The following is a 20633-nucleotide window of genomic DNA, read 5'->3' on the forward strand; positions in this document are numbered from 1 at the left end:
AATTGTTTAGAATATTATTGGTGGTGTAAAATACTCTAAGCTAAACCCAAGTATTGGTGCGCATTTTCATCAACAACCTTTTCAACAGTTGGACCAAAGGAACCAACACATTGAGCCATGGTCTTGGAATTTCTAGAGATAACATCAGTGAAGTAGAAATTCTTAATTGGATTCTTTAGCTGCGCACCAGTTGGCTCTGCACTTGGTGCATTCTCGATAGCAAGTTTAACAAATTCTGGAGAAACAGACTCAACAGCTTCAATCCTTACGAGATGTGGAGCAATATTTTCAATTCTTGAACGTAAGTCTCTGATATTTTCGTATGGTAGTCCAAGTCCCAAGTATTCTGAAAGCGCTTTGAAAATAGTCCAGTCCTCTCTTGCAGTACCAACAGGGCCAGTGGCTGCTGTAGTCATTTGTGATCTACCTTCTGTGTTAACATAGATAGCAGATTTCTCTGTGTATGCAGTACCTGGAAGAATAACATCAGCTAATGAAGCACCAACATCACCATGGTGACCAACGTAAACTACAAAGGCATCGGTTGGTACAGCCTTTGGATCGATTTCATCCGCACCAAACAAGAATACAACCTTTGGAGCAACAGCCTTTACAGCTGGGTCTGCGTTGTAGAAACCAATATCTAAGGCACCAGTTCTGGATGCTTGACGATGTAAGAAGGATAAACCATTCCATTCGGAGTTCACAATGTTTTCTTTACCCTTTGCAAAGTTCTTAATGATAGATTCGACAGCAGCAGAGTCTGCGGATTCCCAAACACCCGAACCAACAATAATTAATGGATTCTTTGCGGACGCCAACTTCTTGCCTAATTCACCCTTTAAGGCAGCTTGTAAGTCATTAGCAGTTTCTCCCAATTCGTTAAGCTTAACATTAGCATTAAACTTTTCACCGACATGTGAAATTTCAACATCGTCTGATTCTAACCATCTTGCTCTTAATCTTGCATTCAAGACAGCTGCTTCATGTCTTGGATTAGAACCAACAATTAGAATTTGGTCAGCAGTGTCAATACCTTCAATGGTTGAGTTGAAAATGTAGTTGGATCTGATGTCAGTAGATGGTAATTCGGTCACAGGGGCATCAATCGTCAAGTTCTCTGAATCTAATCTGTTAACTAAGTCTTTCAATGCAACCATACCTTCAACATCAACAAGAGGACCAGCAACTGCTTTAACTTCGTTCTTTGATGGGTTAATTTTCTTGATTGTATCAGCGATCTTAGACAAAGCGCCATCCCAAGTAGCATCAACAAACTTGTCACCATCCTTAACTAATGGTTTAGTTAGTCTTTGGACCTTCAAAGCATCACATGCGAATCTGGATCTATCAGAAATCCACTCTTGATTGATTTCTTCGTTTAATCTTGGAAGAACTCTCATAACTTCCATACCCCTAGTGTCGACTCTGATAGCAGAACCTAAAGCATCCATAATATCAATAGATTCAGTTCTCTTCAATTCCCAAGGTCTTGCTTTGAAAGAGTATGGCTTGGAAGTTAAAGCACCAACTGGACACAAATCAATAATATTACCCGATAATTCAGAATTAACATTTCTTTCAACATATGTACCAATTTGCAGATCATTACCTCTAGCAGAAGTACCAAATTCAGGAGCACCTGCAACATCATTCAAAAATCTAACACATCTAGTACAGTGAATACATCTGTTCATGGAAGTTTTGACTAAAGGACCAATAGCTTTATTTTCAACAGCTCTCTTTCCTGAAACCTCTTGAAATCTACCTCTGTCAGAACCGTATCTTAAGGTTTGTTCTTGTAAATCACATTCACCACCTTGATCACAAATTGGACAATCTAAAGGATGATTAGAGAGCAAGAATTCTGTGATACCTTCTCTGACCTTTTTGACTTTATCGGAAGTTGTTATGACAGACATACCTGGGCCAACAGGCATTGCACAAGCAGCAGCCATCTTTGGAGATTTTTCAATTTCAACTAAACACATTCTACAGTTACCTGCAACAGTTAGTCTATCATGGTAACAATATCTTGGGATGTAGACACCTGCCTTCTCAGCAGCTTGAATAATGGAAGAGCCTCTTTCAATGGAGACAGGAATACCATCAATCTTTAATTCAACTTCATCTCTAATTGCTGCTGATCTTGAGAAGTTTCTAGTTGCATTTCTTGCAACAGATTTTGATAATGACAATTTGTTCAACGTCCTTAACATGTTTTTGATCTTAACTATGCTCTTTTTTTTATTTGTATTGGGAACTAAAGAAGATATTGATTGGAAATTAGGGTATTTTTTTGACTACTGTTCTCAGATGCTATTCCTAACACTAATTCAGTAATATTATAGCTAATGTATCAATCAAATAATAACTTGCAGAAAAAAAGTGATTAATATTAAACTAACCAAAAAACTTTGACAATATGCTCCACTTTCTTCAGTGTTCCTGTAACCCCTTTGAGTGTAAAGGAAAAGTGATTCCGTTGTGGCTGCGTGGTCCGTCTAGTACCTAATATCCATTTTGCGTGTGTGTAACTGTTGCAATGCAAGCTCCCCCACTGGCTAGGAGGCAGAGAGTGTCCAATCCAGCGACACCCACCCCGTAGCGAATCCACACACACAGCTGGCAAATGGCGTTTCTCGAAAAAACAATACGTCGATCGACGATAAAAAACCTAGGAAGTTGCCTAATTAGTCAGTTCTCCAATAATTTGTATGTTGAAGACCGGGTAACAGGCAGAGTACTAACCACTTTACGAAGTTTCCAAACATTGTCTTTATTAAAGTATACAATGATTATACAACAACAGAAGCAGAAATATCTTCCAATTTCCGCTTCTTGGTTACATTCACGGGACCGTCGTCTTCCTCATCGTCCATAGTAAGTACGCTCTCCTGTCGGCTAACTGGAGTGCTTTCGTCTAACTCGGATCCTAAGCTCTCTATTACTCGACCATTGGTCTCCAAGCTTATATCTTCAACTTCATCATTATTTTCCTTGTTACCATTGGATAATGCAATATCCTTTCCTGCCCTTCTCTTTCTCTTGAATGCATCTGGTCCTTCTACCTCTCTGGAAACTGCAAGTAATAGTGTAGCAATTCTTCTACTTATTTCATTGGTTGTACGTGATTTGAAGTAAAAGCAATACTTAAACATTTCTTCTTTATTGATATCCCTTTTGATTAGATCATAGACATACTGATTTGTTAGTCCATACTCATCAGCTTTGATCAACAAATACCTATCTTCTAATAATGAATACATCCTTTTGGAGTTGTTTGGCGGATACATTATGGTCAAGTCTTCAATAGGTATATTGGAGTCTTTGATTTTGCTGTGTAGAATTTCACCTTGCATTTTAAGTCGCTCAAGCTTCTTTTCACCAGATTCAATCTCCTTTAAGTATCTCTCCCACCCATCAACTTCTTTATATCTGGTCCAAAAAACATCACTATACAGCCGAACATCGTTCTCATCTTTACCCTTAACATCATTACTTATTTCCAAGTAATTCTTAGACCCATACTTTGCGCATCCATGAATAAACTGCATAAATTCTCTTCTATTCCAATTGCCAAAACCTTCGTCCAGCAATTTATTTTTCTCCTTAATATCATCAATCGTGAATGGTTCAGCCTTGTTGATTTTCTCTTGTTCTCGACTAATCAACTCTTTAATCGCATTCTTTTGATCTCTTTTACCCATTTTCAAGTACTCACTATAGTCAAAGTTTTCATATTTTTTATTTTCTAGATCCAGATCTTCTTCTCCAATTCGATAATGAATTTTCTTTCTATACGCTAAAAGCTCTTTAGTGAACAATAGTTGCAACCTTTGAGCATTATAGAACTGAAAATCCATTAGTTGATATTGTTTAGGAGGTTTGGGGATGCTAGGTTTGACAACAGGTGCAACCTTCATTTGATTCATAACATCCTTATAATAACCATCCACACTATACTGTTGTTCCTTTCGAACACGTTTAGTTGGGTTGAGAAAAATTCCCAGACCCTTTGTTTTCTTTTTGGCAAAATTTTCACCATTCCATTCATACGCTGACTGTTGATCACCGTTAAAGTTTTGTAGATCATCAAGGCCAAGTTTTTCAAACTTTTGGTTTAATTCTCTTGTTTTCTCTTCACCCTTCAAAAGAATTGCATCAATATCAATGTCAGTACTCACACCACCATTTTCATCTCCATCAAGAACTTCTTGAGCACCATGTTGAATCATATTCAATAGGTCTTCCTTGTTGTTCGAACTATTGTTATCTTTTTTCTCCTCCGAAAACCTACTACGACCTTGTTGAATGACCAACTGATCTAGCCTTAACTTCTGTGCTGCTCTTTCCAAGACCTTTTCTTCAATGGCATTTTCAGTGACAAATCTGAAGACTTTAACTTGTTTCTTCTGCCCAATCCGATGTGCTCTATCCATTGCTTGAAGATCTGCTTGGGGATTCCAATCAGAATCAAATAAAATAACAACATCTGCAGTGGTTAAATTGATACCCAATCCACCAGCTCTAGTAGTTAATAAAAATATGAACTTTTTACTATCCGGTGCGTTGTAGTCGTCGATAGCTTGAATCCTATCTTCATGATCGGTAGAACCATCGATTCTACAATATTCATAATCCCTAAGATAACAGTAATCTTCTAAAATGTCAAGTAATCTACTCATTTGTGAAAAAATCAAAACTCTTGAACCTTGTTCCCTTAATTTTTTGAGCAATTTATCCAACACAATCATTTTGCCAGAGTTGTAAACAAGATGTTCATCATTTGTAAAAGGCGGTCCAGGTTCTGCACCATCAAAAAGGTAAGGATGATTGCAACATTTTCTCAATTGCATGACAATATTTAATAATCTCGTCTTACCCTCTCTTTTACCCACTTGTCCATTCACCGCTTCGATATCTTTTTGCAACAAGTTTCTGTACCATTTGATTTGCATCGACGTCATACCAACATACACATTGACTTCCTTTTTGGGCAACAAGCTTTTCTCAACGTCAGATTTAACACGACGCAATAAGAATGGTGATAAGATCTTACGCAATTTCTCAACAGCTTCTTTGTCCTTTTCCTCAGCCTTTTCTTCACTTTCCCCATCTTCACCATCGATGCTATTATTATTTTTTTCAAACCACTCATTGAATATTTCATTATCTCCGAAGACATCGGGTAATAAGAAGTTCAAAAGTGCCCATAATTCATGCAAATTGTTCTGTAAAGGAGTACCAGTGATTAATAACCTATTCTTGGAATAAAATAATCTAATTATTTGTGATAAAGACGACTGTTCATTTTTTATTCTATGTGCTTCATCTATCACCATATACTGCCACCTGAATTTAGAAAGTTTAGCCTTTTCTCTAATGACCATTTCAAATGATGTTATACAAACGTCAAAATTAGCCTTTAGTAAGACTTCGTTGATTATCTGACTACGTGATTCTTTGTCACCTTGCAAAACAACCACATTCACATCCTTAGTCCATTTACCAAACTCTCTACGCCAATTATCTAATGTTGATTTTGGTACGATAACAAGGAATGGACCGTCAATCTTCTCATAATAACGTAAATATCCCAAGAAGGAAATAGTCTGTAAGGTTTTGCCCAACCCCATTTCATCTGCCAGAATACCGGAGAGTCGATTCTCATATAATGATATTAACCAATTAAGACCTTGGATTTGATAATCACGTAATTTACCATCAATATAGTTTGGAGATTCAGTTAAGAAATGCGACGATGAATCTTCTAGTTCCTCCTCCTCGTTGTTGATTAGTTCTGCATCCTCCTCCTTTTCCGATTTCCTTTTGCGGCGATTGGAGGAGCTTGAGGATTTCTCCGAAGATTTACCTGTTGCCTGTTTTTGATCGATTTGTCTGATTAATTTGTGCAGTGATTTGTCATTGGTTGCATTTGCGTCAATAAAGTGACGGAATAATGGGGATAGAGATAATAAATAATGGAACCGAGTAGCAGCATCTTGTGAGTTATGTTTCTTATATTCCTTCAGAGGATCTGTATCTAATAGGTATCTCTTCAAGCGTTCTTCATGGCTCTCGTTGTTGTTTATTGTTGCACTATCCGGTAAGTTGTTGGCTGGTTTTGATTCCAATGGATCAATTTGTGATATTTTGGCGTCCGATGTGGTCATTTTAACTAGGATATTCTATAAAGCTGCTGTTAGCGTCCAAACAAGAGAAGGGGAACAACCTGGGTGGCAGAGGCGAAAAAGAACTACCGACCCGAGAAGAGATGGATGTAATCTGTGTAAATAAAAAAAGTTGGAAAAAGCAATACTTTTCCAATTCAAATTATGAGTGCAACACGCTAGGAATAAAAACGAGACTGAAAAATATGTTTGTATTATTAGATAACCGGGGCAGCTAGGGTGCCTATCTAATACATTTTTGAACTATTTCATGTTATACTATACTATATTTTCTTATATTATATACAGCGGTAGAGAAGGCGTTGAGAATATACACAATGACTCACTTTCCAGGCGACGGGGAGCTCAGGTACTCCCTTCTCAAAGTTTTGTATGGCTCCAGTTGTTGGTCACTAAGACGATGATGGGTTTCCACGTGGTTTCCAATGATCTTGTGGCCCTGCATGAACTTTGCCACACACCGGTTCGTACATTCACTCTCACCCTTAGTGAGATCGCCTTCCCCATAATCTAGAGGGATGCATTTCTGGTTGCATCTCTTACGAATGGTTTCCAGAAGACCATTGAGACCGTCATATTGGAATTCAGCAAGTTCGAGCCGCTGTTTCGATACGCTCTGCGGAGCAATGCTGTTTCTGTCAATAAAGAGAGACATAAAGCAGTAGGACCTGATTTAATGGATATCGCTTGATCCAACTCTCTCTAACTAAGGGAGATTTCTTTCTTGTAAGTATCTTCATTGTGGAATTTCCCTGGAAATAAAAATCATGCTCGCTCGCAAAATTTCACATTCTCCATGAAGAACATGATAATTTGTGTTTGCCCGGTAATGGCACGTGGATATTCCTACTCTTATTTGTTTTTCTTGCTTGGTATTTCTTTGTAAGACGCCTTTGGAACAACAGAAACCCCCTCCTAATAGAGACACAAACTTTTTTTGAAAACTCGACACCTTCAGACCTTGTCATCCAATAAAAAAGAATAGAAAAACTATAAAAAAGCCATACCTTCAAACCAACTTTACTTTAATATAATTTCGGATCTAAGAACTTTTCTCCGTAAAAAGTCAAAATATGTTTTAAAATTCAATCCCGTTGATATTAAGACGCCAAAGGAGGGGGGTACTTCCGCAACCAACACTACTTTTACTCTCAATGATGTCCTAAGGAGAGACATACTGGGAAGAACTTTACTTCAACTCACAGTCATAGAAAATGATTTTCCAAACTTCATCAAATTAGTGAAGATTATCTCAAAATCAGGCTCGCATCATCTTTTTCTTGTAGACGACTTTGAAAATAGTTGGAATGTTCTCCATTATGCAATATACTACTTCAATTATCGGATGGTAAAAATATTATTAAATTTGAAAATACAAGAACTACCAAAACTGCTAAACCATAAGGATAAGAATGGTATGACTCCATTTGATTTGCTGAGATCCAACTTATTTTCTTGTGCAACTTCCAATAATTCCGTCTATTCGATCCGCCAAGATGGCTCCTTCAAGGCAAAGTACATTGAAGACAATCAACCAACAGCCATTAAACACTCATCATCAATTATTATATCCACGAACAGTGGCGAATTCTTGAATTTCGATCTTGACGATGAACTTCTGTTCCCACCACCTTTGACGAATACACTACTTAGCTTTAAAATTATGAAATTAGTCACATCTCTGAGCCACTCTGCTCTCATTACTGGAGATGGTCGTCTGTATATGACATCTTTTTCGGCAAATCTTTTGAACTCTTCCTTCTGCAGAATTAAGTTTTTTGATGATCTTTGGGCCTCTGGAGAAATAGTTACAGATATTTCACTGACATCAAGCCATGCCATTGTCCTTACAAATTTGAATAAGCTTTACACATTTGGTACTAACATTAAAAGGCTAAACTTGTATCCTTCATCTGATACAGCTTATCCAAATACCTCGGTAACTCTACATCCGTCTAATTCTTCGTCTTCAGTGATATCAAATTCATCTTCAAGAGCTTCAACTTCTAATTTAATTTTGAATAATGGTTCGAATGAATACACTAAAGACTATAGCTCTTTAATTCCTTTGCAAGTTTTGACTAAAAGTGCTAGCTTATCTAAAAGCTCCACCCCTAATTCAACAGGCGCATCATCAAGCGTAGGGAATAACTTTAGTTTATTGACCTCGTTAAGGGCTCTAGAGCCACCAAACACAGATGATTCATCATCAAGGTTAAGCGGTGTTACATCCTCAAATAATCACACGATTGTATATTCCAAGGATTCATTGCACATATACGGACTAAATCTGGGACAGTTCGGACCAGTAACCAATTCGAAAAGTTTTACGAGGGAAAACTCGGGAAACTCTCAAGTGGCTCAGATGGCATCATCTGCTCATGTTGTTTGGAGATATGGAAATGACCCAATATTTAAAGTGTTAGCCTTTGACCTTGCAACTTTGGTTGTTACCAAATCCAGTGCAATACATATCTATTGTTCTGGTCTACACGTCCAAATGTCTTTACCATCCAATCAAGACATTGATAAAACCTGGAATAGTTTCAAACCTCGAGTGTTGAGTACTCCAAAACAAATCAAGAAAATGGTCTCTCCGATCACCGGTGAGAAGTCAGATACCATTAATCCAAACCTTTCAGGAAGCTTAAATTCAACTTATTCGGTTTTACTCTTGCTAGATAATGGTGAAGTTACAATGTTGACATTTCCAAAATATGCGGAGTCTAAGGATTCATTTAAAGAAGCCGTGAAGTTTTCCACAATTTGGAGACCTGCACGTCTAGAGTTGAAGGCTTCCGATATATCTATAGGGGAATTCAAACCAAATTGTAATGGCGCTGTTTTATGCACGATTAATGGTGAAGTTTTCAAAAAGGGTAAGACAAAATGGTCAAGAATAAATGGTCTAACAAACATTTCCTTGGTCTCCATAGGGTTTGGATTTTTACCTAGAGGTACATTTACGAATGACCTATCACCGAAAATAATGATGTTAAGAGAAGAGAATGCCCAGTTGAAGCATTCTGTTACAATACCGAAAACTAAAAATGAGTTTGCAATTTTCTCTCCCCTTTCTAAATTTTGGAGAAATAGTGATTATATAGATACTCAATACGAGGACATTGATTTTTGGGGGAATGAAATGATAAAATCGAAAAAAGCAGTTGACGGTTTTGACGACGAGCTTACCGAAGATGATGAGTATAACCGAGAAAATGGTTTGCTATTTTCAAAACATTTGAATTCGAAATTCACTAATCGATTCTCAGACTTTTATCAGATTATGCAGTCAGAAGAAATTTTCTGTATTAATATGATTCTAGATGAAAAGGACGAGCCGTCTGGTTTAAAAAACGAAAAGTTTTTTGATTATCCAATACATGTCAAGAATACTAAATCAGGATTTGAAACTACTTTTACGGTGCATAAGCGGTTTTTCTTCAATAGACTTGGCATCCAATCAGAACAGTTTTCTCTTGACCGTAAGAATCTAACTTTTCAATTTGGGGAGAACGAAGGTTCAATTGTTGGTGATTTAGATATTCGAAGTGTTGCTATTTTTATTCACATTCTATATAGCGACCAAGAGACGCATACATTAACACCAATGATAAATTTTGATCAAAGTATATGTAGTGGGATTGAAAGGTTGTCATACACATTCTCTAAGGTTCCGTTTGATGAGGCAATGAGCAGAACTTTTGGTGATGAAACATGTGGAGACATTACGGTTCGTCTAGCAAATGACCAGCAAGTTAAGGCTTGGAAATACTTGTTAATAAGCAGAAGTGAATACTTCAAGCAGCTATTTTCGAATGCCTGGCTGGATGCCAAAGACGTTGATTTTAGGCATGTTGAAAAATCTACTTGGAAGTTATTGATGAATTATTTTCAGGGATTAGCAAATGATGAAATATTTTATGAGACTATTAAAGGATTAATCGAGTCGAACATAAAGAAGATAAACTTGAATAGTGTTTTGTTGAAGAGAAAACCAAAAGCAGTTCTCACAGAAAACCAGGACAGTTACATAGAAAATGATGATTTTGTGAACTTGGTATTAGATCTGATGTATTTATCCAATGAGTTGCTACTGCCGGACTTGAAAAATTTATGCGAATTGGCAATAAAAGATTGCATAACTTTGGATAATTATGATGTTCTACTATTGCATTCATATTATTCTAAATCAGAGCAACTATTTTCCAACTGTTCCTGGTTTATATTCAGAAACCTACTTTCCAGCTACAATGATCCAAAGACAAATTATACTGCACTAGGTGATGAATGTTGCGAACTGCTTGAACAAAGACTTCATGAATTGATTGAAATTTATTACACTGGTGGCCGACAAGGGCTATTGGGTTCACGGGGAATCAAAAATTTTAAAGATGACATTGAGAGTTTTAACGGGCACTTTCTTCATGAATACCTGTGGGATGTTTATGGAGTTACCGATGATGACATTTTCAAGCATGATGCTTTACAGCGAAACAAGAGCGGTACAGTCAAACAGGTTCGATCCAGTTCGGTGTCCTCTAACATAGGTGACTCTAGGAGACATGAAACCGATTCACCCGTTCAACCTCGTTTGGACTTGGGGAGTGCAATTGATACAAAAGATGAAAATGACGCAGGTTCTGGATTTATTGTTGTTGAAAAAGGACGTCGAAAGTCTTCGACCTCGAAACCAAAAACCAGTAGTCCAGTTCCAACAAGGAGATCAAGTAAAGGTGGATTTCGTCTCAGTGAGGACGTCAAAACCTTTTTGAGCAAGGAAAATGAAACTGCTATTGGAGAGGACAAACCTGTAATTAAGGAATGGACATTCCGGATCTCTAATGAAGGCTCTTCAGGTGATGTGCTAGTCGGATCATCACATGATATCGATGAAATATTACAACAACGAACTCACAAGAGGACCACTCTTAAATCGACCAAAATGACAATACCAAAGCTTTCGCAGAAGGAGCGGAAACAGAAAGAACGAGAAGAAGCTGAAAAGCAACGGCTTGCTCTTGAAAATGATAGAAGCAAGGCAAAAGGTACAGCAGTCAATAGCTCGCCATGGAATATAAACAACGCATGGGGGGTGAGTACTTCTAAAGTTGTGGGAACCCCGGTCGATGATAGTCTCGGTCCCAAATCTATATCTAAGTTTACTGAGCTGAATACAGCTGCGGTTATAACACCTAATAAATTAACAGCAGTGCATTTCCCGACATTGGAAGAGTTGAGACACGCTAAGAAGACAACGGAGTTTATTCCCTCTGCAGTATTGGAAGAGTTGGACGAGCCGGTAGTTCCGATAAAAACCCTTGATGAAATTAGACAAGAGGAGGAATTTGCCAGATGGTGGGAGGAAGAAAGCCGGCGAGTTCAAAGGGAAATGGGCATTTTAGTTGAGAACAAGGACACCAACAGAGGAAGCAGAGGAAGCAGAGGAAACAGAGGAAGTAAGGCACATAGAGGAAGCAGAGGAAATAGAGGAAGTAAAGGAAGCAGAGGAAATAGAGGAAGTAAAGAAAGCAGCGGTTCTGCTAACAGCGGTCGAGACCGAGGTGGGGATAATAGTGGTAGAGGAAATGAAAGCGGTGAAGGCAAAGGTGATAAGAAAAAAGGACGTGGGGAGAAGAGTGTAACTATAAAGTGAAAATAAGTAATTAAATAATTAACTATTGAACTCTGTAAAATTACATGTACATAAAGAAAAAGATTGAAAATAAAGGAGTGACTTGATAAGAGTTGTATTAAATTTTTCCAATTGGCCAAAAAAAAAGGTAGTTTATTTCTAATTCCAGATCTATAATTTCAAAGACGCTAAGTAAAGGGCGAAGTGGTAGTTATTAAAGAACCGAGTTTGTGTCAACGACTGGAATTAAGAGGTATATGAGTGGAAGATGGGAAATTTGTAATTTGTGAGTTCAAGTTTGTAGATAATGTTGCTTCGAATGATTCCTTGTATGACTTTGGAGTCTTCTTTATTGTTTTGTTAGCCGATTTCTCCACATCGTTAGCTTCAGCAATTTGGTCGTCATCAGAATCATCAAAATCGTAATTGTCATATTCTTCTCCTTGATCGTCTACTTGTTCTAATCCCTGTCCCTTATCACCCAAGTTATTATTCTGGTTCCTATTAAATCCCTTTGGTGAACTTGGTTGTTCATCACATGATGAATTCAAATCACTCAAAGGTATCTGATTTTCCAAGTCTTTTGAAGACTCCAAGTCCAAGGGATAGTTCTCCCTCAGTGGGTCCTCGTTCCAAATGTCATGGAATTTCAGGGTATCATGGTCCCACCTACAAAATAGATCATTTACGGGTAATCTGCCTCTCCATTTGACTGCAGTGAAGAATCCAATTGCCAAACAAGAACCAACAACAACATCGATGAAGTAATGATGAGTCAAATACATTGTAGAGAACCATAACCAGCAAACGTAGAAAACAAATAGAGGGGTGAATTTAGGGAATAGATAAGACAACCATAATGCGTCCATAGTTGAACATCCCGAATGCAAGGAGGGCATAGCACCGAAAATCAAGGGAGAATTGGTGAAACCCGAGGTGTACATATCGAAACCAAACAGTCCATCGATTCTACCCAATCCTCCTGGCGATCCCTTCATTGAATAGTTTGCCTTGTCCAACCCATGCAGCACTTTATACCATGGTGGAGCACATGAGAAAACCAAGTTTTGGATAATGACGCCAACCAAATTCATATAACCAAAGGACCAACAAAATTGGGGTAAGGTTTTAGGGGGGGCAAATAAAAAAATAAGGGCTGCCACAACAAAGGGCAGGGAGAAATGGACTATACCATATGGGAACCAAGCAAACAAGTCCAAGAAAGTGTTTGTATGAGAAGCCAAGATTTCAGATAAATTATCGCCATAGAAGATTGTCTCCAATGCGGGCAAGACCTTGACGGAGATGGGTCTCTTCATTGACAGAGGTATGTTCTTTGAGTTAAAGAACAAAATGACCCATGAGAGGATCGGCAAGCCGCCGTTAAAGAACTGGGCGAAAATTGGAGCAAAGTTGATGTAAATCAAGACAATGATAAGAATGGCTTTCACAAGTAGGGGTACAGGCATTATTGAGATGGAGAAGACAAAGACAAGAAAGATAATCGTGAAATGGACCACATTGGATATGGATGCCGAGACCAGTCTCTCCGGGAAGGTCTTGAAGTTAGGGAGGGGGTTAAAGGATGTCTTTAATGCAGGCAATGAATTACCCTTTTCTCTTGCCGAAATAAAGGAGGAATACAGGCGCCTAATAAGGGCCGGGAGCGAGAGCATTCTGTTCTTCTTGTTCTTCCTGTTCTTCCTAGTTGGTGCAGGGAATAGGGAGTGTCGACGGTCTATAGCTGACGTGTCCGAGATGGAAATAATACAAATGGAAAGAACCTAATAATGATGTTGTCAATGTCAATGTGGTTATTATTGTTAATATCAACACTGAGAATGTTTGTACAGTTTCCAAATTTCATTACATTCTCAAAAGAAACCGAGAAAAACGAGAAAAACGAGAAAAACGAGAAAAACGAGAAAAACGAGAAAAACGAGAAAAACGAGAAAAACACCGAAAAAAAAAAAAAAAAAGTTTCATGCAGCGCAATTTCTTTTTACTGTAGGCCAAGAAAGGGAGGAAAGAGGAAGGGGGAGGCAGGAAATGGCCACTGTTGTTGGAGATGCGTCTCTTGATGTTTGTAATCTAACAGAGATGAAGAGAGAGGAGAGTATGGTCTTTTACGGATGGACATGTCTTGGTAGCTCGGTGTAGGTATTTTAGTGTATTTGGGGAGGGCCCAATTCAATAGAGACAGTTGAAATTTTAAAGGGCAGCAACGTTTACCGAAAATTGTGTTACCGTTTTAAGGAGATGGAAATTTTATATTGGGTTTTTTTATTTTTTTTATTTTTATTTTTTATTTTTATTTTTTATTTTTTTTCCTTTATTGTTGGAAGAAAAAATGACACATTTCTAGAGTTGCCGTTAAAGAGAGGAAAACCACAATATTTCACTGTTGGATATAGACAAACAAGAGTATTAGAACGGGTCTCAAGATGAACAACCATTCCAACAACATATCGCATCTCTCTGCGGGGCTTCGGAACATCCATCTGGCGTCCGACGACCAGCATCTCTCGCAGAATGACCATTTCTATACCAACAGTCTTCAACAAAGGCAATTTATGTACCAACAACAGCAGCAACAACAGCAGCAACAACAGCAGCAACAACAGCAGCAACAACAACAACAGGAAGAAGAACGCTCTGAATTACGAGACTTTTTCAGTAGACCGTCGCCAACAGACGGATTCTCCTTGATTACACACAAATCTGCTCCAAATGGATTCAAAATAGCCATTGTACTCTCCGAATTGGGCTACAGCTACCAAACTATTCATTTGGACTTCAACAAAAACGATCATAGGTTGCCGCAGTTTCTACAGTTAAACCCTAACGGGCGTGTGCCGGCCCTAATAGACCATACAAACAATACGAGCAACAACCCCACATCCACATCCACATCCACTTCGACCCCCATCCCCCCATCTACAAGTTTGAGTTCGTCGGTTAAAATACGAAATACAAACAACCCGATTTTGTCATCGCCAAACAACATCTCCTTGTGGGAATCCGGATCGATAATCACTTATTTGGTAAATAAGAAAAAAATCGACGAAAATATATGTCCCTCCATTTGGAGTGACAACTTGGTTGAGCAATCTCAGATTCTGTCATGGTTGTTCTTTCAGACATCAGGACATGCGCCAATGATTGGACAAGCACTGCATTTCCGCTATTTCCATACCGTCAATGTCCCCTCGGCTATTGACAGGTACACCGACGAGGTGAGGCGTGTCTATGGGGTCTTGGAAATGGCTCTAAGTGAGCGTCGTGAAACCTTGATTATGGAACTCGATTCAGAGAATGCCGAATCGTATTCCATGGGGTTGACACCAATCTCTCAGTCGAGATATTTCGATTCCCCCGTTTGGCTAGTTGGCGACAGGTGTACAATTGCAGATCTCTGCTTTGTCCCTTGGAATTATGTTGTCGATCGAATCGGTATTGATTTGAAGGCCGAGTTCCCCGAAGTTTACAAATGGACAAAGAGAATGATGCGCAGACCTGCCGTTGTTAGAGCGTTGACGGAAAACTAGAGAGTACTTGCAATGCTAGTAGGAGATGGGCCGATAGAGCCTGCATTTTCGGGTCCTTTCGTATGATGTTCCCTCTCCTCTCCTCCTCCTTCTTCTTCCCTCTCCTCTCCTCCTCCTTCTTCTTCCCTCTCCTCTCCTCTTCTTTCCGTTCTTTTCTTTTCCTTAAAATAAACACTGTATACAGAGTGTATACTCACATATCTATACAAGGACAAATAGATGCAGTCTATTTCTTTTTGTCACCACGCTTCTAATTGTACTAATTTGTACCCCGTGCTCCTTGCTCCATGCTTACAAAACCCCTTTAAAATACACTAGAATGTACTTGCGTAATTATAGTACCATTGTATCATTTACAAGTAAATCTCCCCACGTGAAGAAACGAAATATCTCAGAATTATAGAAAGTTACTACAAAAGGACCAACCCTCGGTGTGTCTCGGAATAGCCTTCCCTTCTTGTTCTTTCTTAAAGTACAGCTCAATAGATGTGACATAGTTTCGAATCCTACGATAGAGATAGTTTTGGAATTGTGAGTAGTTGGTATTTCACCTTTTTGGAAAAGACACAGAAAGTTGGAAAATGATCTATTTCGACAATCCCAAAGGAGAGCTATTGGCATACATACTATACCAAGTGAAAATCATCTTAATCTGTACTCGAATCTACCGAAACATACACGTGCCAATAAACAGTTCGATATTTGCAGATATCCATCTTGTCTCTGTTTTTTGAGAATAAAAAAGGTTACAAATATTCTATCTTCTCTTCTTTCCTTTGCAAAGGGAGAAAAGAACTATATACAAGGACACATCGTTTAGTCTTTTTTATCGTTGCAATCGCAATTATAACTCGACAATAGTTTCAGGACTCTAGCATCTCCTTGAAACTCTCTGACCCATTCACTATTGTTTTCCTTGGCTCTTTTCAACCAGCTTGTTGGCCAATCGTTCTCCTCTTCAACACCCGCATACAGCTTATCCTCATCAAACGGGCAATATTCACCCTTGATTAGCCTGATCAACTTTTCGTTATATTCAATCAACTGGTTTCTCTTGTTGTAGAACCTCCAGATTCTCTCCGGTTGTCTTGTAAACCCTGCAACATTGTAGTTTCTTAATTCTAAAACTGGCTGTAGGAAGAAGAAAGGAATGCCTGTTTTCTCGTCCCTCAATTTGCTGATTGCCTGAGACACTTGGTTCTCGTTGTTAAAATCAACAGAATCCAGGCCAAACTCCTTGGCCATCTGGCAGTCTCTATACTCGTTCGGATAGATAAATGGAGGTGGTGCATATATATTTTCCTCTTCCTCTACCTCGTCCTTTTCTACCTTCGCTTCCTTCACATTGTCATTTGGTATGTCCAACTCTTCAATCTTGGCATCCTTTGGTCTCTCTGGCTCTTCTAAAGGACCAAGCAGTCCCTCATGGACACCGTTGATATATTCCTTATAGGCACCGCGTCCAATACAAATGATACCACCAGCCAGCCTGACATCCTCGACTAACCCATCTTGATAAGTTACTTTATCCTTTAGTTCTTCAAAATCTTTGATTTTGGCTAGTCCAATCACGTCCATTGGCTGGTATAGCTCCTTGACACTTTTTATTGAATTGACATTCCCCTCGTCAAGACTGACTGTATTTGTATTGGTGGCTGTTTCGGCTTGGTCCTTCTTGGAAGACTCACGTTCAATTATACTCTTACGTAAATCCCTGATTTCTTGAGCAACTCTGAACCGTATATCACCCTGTTTCTCCATGGTGACGATTTGGAAGTCAATACCGGAGGAGTTCAAGATAGGTTTGACAAATCTCCTTAGATACTTCAAACTCTCGTCCAGGTAATCATTAGGAGGAGGTGCCACGTATATCCTCAACCGACGAGGTCTTTCGTTGATGGGGAACTCCTGGTTGCCTAGTTTGGAGAACTCCTTCATGTATTCATCCCTTAGAACGCGCTGTCTCCATTTGTCATAGATGATACCGCCTGTCAGAGTACCGGCAACAGACCAAAATATCAACCAATTTCTGCTTGGCAGTTTGAAGGACTTGATACCCATTGCAGCAAATGCCGGGTTTGAGTAGGCCATACTTGCTTGGTTTGCTAGTTAATTTTGAAAGAAACACAAGAGACACAAGACCGAAACGATGGGGGGGGGATTGATATACGTCTATATAAAGTTATAAACATATATGGTACGCTTGACATTTCAAATGTAACCAGTACAGGTGAGTTATAATTTTAGTTTGGCGACGAAATTCTCACTCAGCTGCGAAGGAGAATTTTCGTAAATTTTCAGCAACTCCACCACATTTTGAGAGTAATTGCCTATTTTTGATTCAACATCATGGGCATACTCATTGACAGCACTGGTTAGGGTGGAGGATTCTGACGAGGAGCAAGATCTTTGGATGATGTCCCATGGTTGGATCGTTTGGCGGCCGTTTTTGAAGATCAACTTCGCCACACTCAAGCAAAGTACGCGTTCGGTGTGGCTACGCTTAGGATTGTCATTGTCAAGGTGGTGATACAAGGGAGGGATATCTTGTAGAACTTTGATTGGCTGGTATTGAGCATCGACGGTTCTCTCTGGCTCCGGGATGGTGAAGATGGTTATCAAATAGATCCATTTATCCCCCCAGCCTACGATTCTGGTTCGAATGTAGTACTTTTGGAAAGTCTTGAGTTCTTTCAGAAAGTGGGCCTGAACCGTTGCCAAGGGGATGAATGCAATCTTGCCGTTTTGGTATTCGTTGTAGAAGTACCGATGTAGGGCAAACATAAAAGTCTCTGTCCGTGCCAAGTCCAACTCTGTAAAGTAGGTTGCATTGTTCTTGTGGAAACCAAAGATGTCGCATTCCAGCCACGAACACCGTGTGGTTCTTGTGAACTCGACAAAAGGGTTCTCCACCCCTTCAGCTTTTGGTTTGATCAGCTTGAGATACTTCAAAATGATCCACAGCCAGCGGGCAGTGTAAACGCCGGGCAAATACTTTTTTCCCGTGAAGAGTAAAAAAACTAGCACAACAAGAAGCGATTTGAATAGTAGGCTCATCTCCTATGTCTATGAATGGATGGATAGATGGATGGAGGCTGAGGATGTAAGTAGAAAGGTCTGTGCAAGCCCTAATAATAGAGATTAAAGGTTGTAGAAGGAGGGACAATAGCAGAGGAACGGGGATGTCTCAGATTGGCCGAGCATGAAAAAGCAAAAAGGAAAGCAAATTACAGAAGAGCAAACCACAGCAAAGCAAAACATACCGTATAGGAGATCAAAGCTAACAGAAAAGAGAGGTTACAAATTTGGGAAACTTATCAAATTAAAGTCAAATGAGCTGAATTAGAGAGAAATAAGTTGCATTGAATAGTATCGTAACGTATCATATAGTAAGGTAGTATATAGTAGGAAAAAAATAGGTAAAAACACAAACAAAAAAAAAATAACAAAGAAAAGAAGTGTATATGTCATGACTCATAATCTATAAAAAGAGGCTGTTAAATAAGAATGAAGGTAAGAAAAAGACCAAGGAGATAAACATAAAGATCCAAATGAAGATACCAATAAGCATAACAATAAAAAATGGAGGGTATAAAATATCAAACCTTTATTTTGAATTTTTGAAAAACTTTGGACAGCTGTTAGTTTCGATATGATTTATGAGCCAGTCCTGGACATTGTTGAATCCTTCACCGCATTCCTTGCAATGACCAGGAACATTCAAGCGATCATTTTTCAGTGTATTTGGAGGATACTTGAAATGGATTGCCTTGAGGTGGTTCTTATAAGTGTCGCATCTTGTGAAACATCCAGTGTGATGGCAGTAATTTGATTTTGTGGCTATTTGACTTGAACTTGAGATAGACTGTCCCGGATGGAAGGGACACTGGAATTCCCATTCGCCAAGTTTGGACAAGTGGCACTTCTCGTGCCTTATCAAATCGTTCATTCTCTTGAAGGCCCTGTTACAAGTCTTACAAATGAATGGTTTAAGGTTCTTGTTATGGATGGTCTTATGAGTGGTCAAGTTTGAATAGTAGTTGTGGCAAATGGGGCATTCTCTCTTCTTCCTTGGTTGGGATTTGGATAATTTAGCGTTTGAGCCATGGATATGCATATGCATATGGTTATGTGACAAGGGCTCGCTATGAGGACTGGACAATAGGGAGACCGATGAAGGAGCATTTACGGAAGCAAACGAGCTACCATTCCCACTGGAGCTACCAAAACTTGTGTTGTAGATACTGCTGTTACTGGTGGTAGTAGAAGTGATGCTGTTGTTTGTGGTATTGGTATTGGTATTGATATTGGTATTGGTATTGGATGGGGTGTTATTGTTATTATTATAGTAGGGGTACTGATCGTGAAGTTTAAGCAATGGTGGTAGGTTTGACTGAATAGGTATTCCGTAGAGGTATTGGTTGTTCAGGGGAGGCAAGAGAATGTTATTGTAAGGGAGGACAGAATTGAAGGAGTCTGAATTCCCAACAGAGCCAGTGCCTGAGAATGAACCCGAACTAGAACCATGGCCTGAACCTGATCCTGCACCCGATCCCGAGATAGGACCTGCGATCGAACCCGAGCCTACCATTGTGGATGACGAAGAAGGTGCAGAAATGGATGTGGGATTTGAAATGGAGTTTGAAGCCAAGGTGGGTGATGAATTTGAAGTTAAGTTTGGTGTTGTGGATTTGGATATGCTATTCAAGTTGACAGCATTTGAGAGAGGTGGATCAAAGTCCTTTACAGGAGGGGGGAGTAAATGGCTGGAGATGACTGTTTGGAGCATCGGATTATGATTGAAAGAGTTGGAGATATCAATGAGGAGGTAAACAGTTGTTTTGGTTGATTATGATAACACTTATTCTTATATTTGTATTAGTAATTGGAATTTGATAAAAGTTCTTGGAGTTGAAGTTTAGAAGCCGGGAGGAGAGGAGAAGAGAGAGGGGGGCGGCAAAAGACAAAGACCAAGATCAAGTCAAAGATAAAGACAAGAGCAGTATCAATACAGAGACAATACAAAAGTGAGGCCGGATATGAACTCAAGCGTCAAGGGAAAGCAAATAAGATGAAAGTAGGGTAAGGTGTCCTTAATAAGTGGAAAATACAAACATCTCCGGCTGAAACGGGATTTTCCACTAGCCGATTCCGAGAAAATCGCTCAGCCGTGTTTTCCCTTACGTTTTTTTTTTTTTTTTTTTTTCCCTTTCTTGTTGCAACCCCAATAGAAGAAAGTATAATTTGGGTTATTTC

General features: G+C 39.1%; 9 protein-coding genes across 9 annotated transcripts; 2 read left to right on the forward strand and 7 right to left on the reverse strand.

Annotated features, from left to right (window-relative positions):
• Positions 1 to 35: 35 nt before the first annotated feature.
• C5L36_0D06100 (uncharacterized protein) lies at positions 36 to 2219 on the reverse strand (the record flags this gene model as incomplete). The annotated part of the gene is made up of 1 exon (XM_029467500.1): positions 36 to 2219. The coding sequence occupies one exon, from the start codon at positions 2217 to 2219 to the stop codon at positions 36 to 38; it is 2184 nt and encodes a 727-aa protein (XP_029323360.1).
• Positions 2220 to 2798: 579 nt separating this feature from the next.
• On the reverse strand, positions 2799 to 6176 carry C5L36_0D06110 (uncharacterized protein; the record flags this gene model as incomplete). The annotated part of the gene is made up of 1 exon (XM_029467501.1): positions 2799 to 6176. One exon carries the CDS (start codon positions 6174 to 6176, stop codon positions 2799 to 2801), a length of 3378 nt encoding a protein of 1125 aa, XP_029323361.1.
• Positions 6177 to 6516: 340 nt separating this feature from the next.
• Positions 6517 to 6849, reverse strand: C5L36_0D06120 (uncharacterized protein; the record flags this gene model as incomplete). The annotated part of the gene is made up of 1 exon (XM_029467502.1): positions 6517 to 6849. One exon carries the CDS (start codon positions 6847 to 6849, stop codon positions 6517 to 6519), a length of 333 nt encoding a protein of 110 aa, XP_029323362.1.
• Positions 6850 to 7539: 690 nt separating this feature from the next.
• On the forward strand, positions 7540 to 11850 carry C5L36_0D06130 (uncharacterized protein; the record flags this gene model as incomplete). Its single annotated transcript, XM_029467503.1, has 1 exon — positions 7540 to 11850. The coding sequence occupies one exon, from the start codon at positions 7540 to 7542 to the stop codon at positions 11848 to 11850; it is 4311 nt and encodes a 1436-aa protein (XP_029323363.1).
• Positions 11851 to 12062: 212 nt separating this feature from the next.
• On the reverse strand, positions 12063 to 13505 carry C5L36_0D06140 (uncharacterized protein; the record flags this gene model as incomplete). The annotated part of the gene is made up of 1 exon (XM_029467504.1): positions 12063 to 13505. One exon carries the CDS (start codon positions 13503 to 13505, stop codon positions 12063 to 12065), a length of 1443 nt encoding a protein of 480 aa, XP_029323364.1.
• Positions 13506 to 14273: 768 nt separating this feature from the next.
• Positions 14274 to 15377, forward strand: C5L36_0D06150 (uncharacterized protein; the record flags this gene model as incomplete). The annotated part of the gene is made up of 1 exon (XM_029467505.1): positions 14274 to 15377. One exon carries the CDS (start codon positions 14274 to 14276, stop codon positions 15375 to 15377), a length of 1104 nt encoding a protein of 367 aa, XP_029323365.1.
• An 816-nt stretch (positions 15378 to 16193) lies between these two features.
• C5L36_0D06160 (uncharacterized protein) lies at positions 16194 to 17468 on the reverse strand (the record flags this gene model as incomplete). The annotated part of the gene is made up of 1 exon (XM_029467506.1): positions 16194 to 17468. One exon carries the CDS (start codon positions 17466 to 17468, stop codon positions 16194 to 16196), a length of 1275 nt encoding a protein of 424 aa, XP_029323366.1.
• A 144-nt stretch (positions 17469 to 17612) lies between these two features.
• Positions 17613 to 18434, reverse strand: C5L36_0D06170 (uncharacterized protein; the record flags this gene model as incomplete). The annotated part of the gene is made up of 1 exon (XM_029467507.1): positions 17613 to 18434. One exon carries the CDS (start codon positions 18432 to 18434, stop codon positions 17613 to 17615), a length of 822 nt encoding a protein of 273 aa, XP_029323367.1.
• A 550-nt stretch (positions 18435 to 18984) lies between these two features.
• Positions 18985 to 20166, reverse strand: C5L36_0D06180 (uncharacterized protein; the record flags this gene model as incomplete). Its single annotated transcript, XM_029467508.1, has 1 exon — positions 18985 to 20166. The coding sequence occupies one exon, from the start codon at positions 20164 to 20166 to the stop codon at positions 18985 to 18987; it is 1182 nt and encodes a 393-aa protein (XP_029323368.1).
• Between the last annotated feature and the right edge of the window lie 467 nt (positions 20167 to 20633).

This window comes from Pichia kudriavzevii, chromosome 4 (assembly GCF_003054445.1).
Source record: "Pichia kudriavzevii chromosome 4, complete sequence".
Lineage (NCBI taxonomy): Eukaryota > Fungi > Ascomycota > Pichiomycetes > Pichiales > Pichiaceae > Pichia > Pichia kudriavzevii.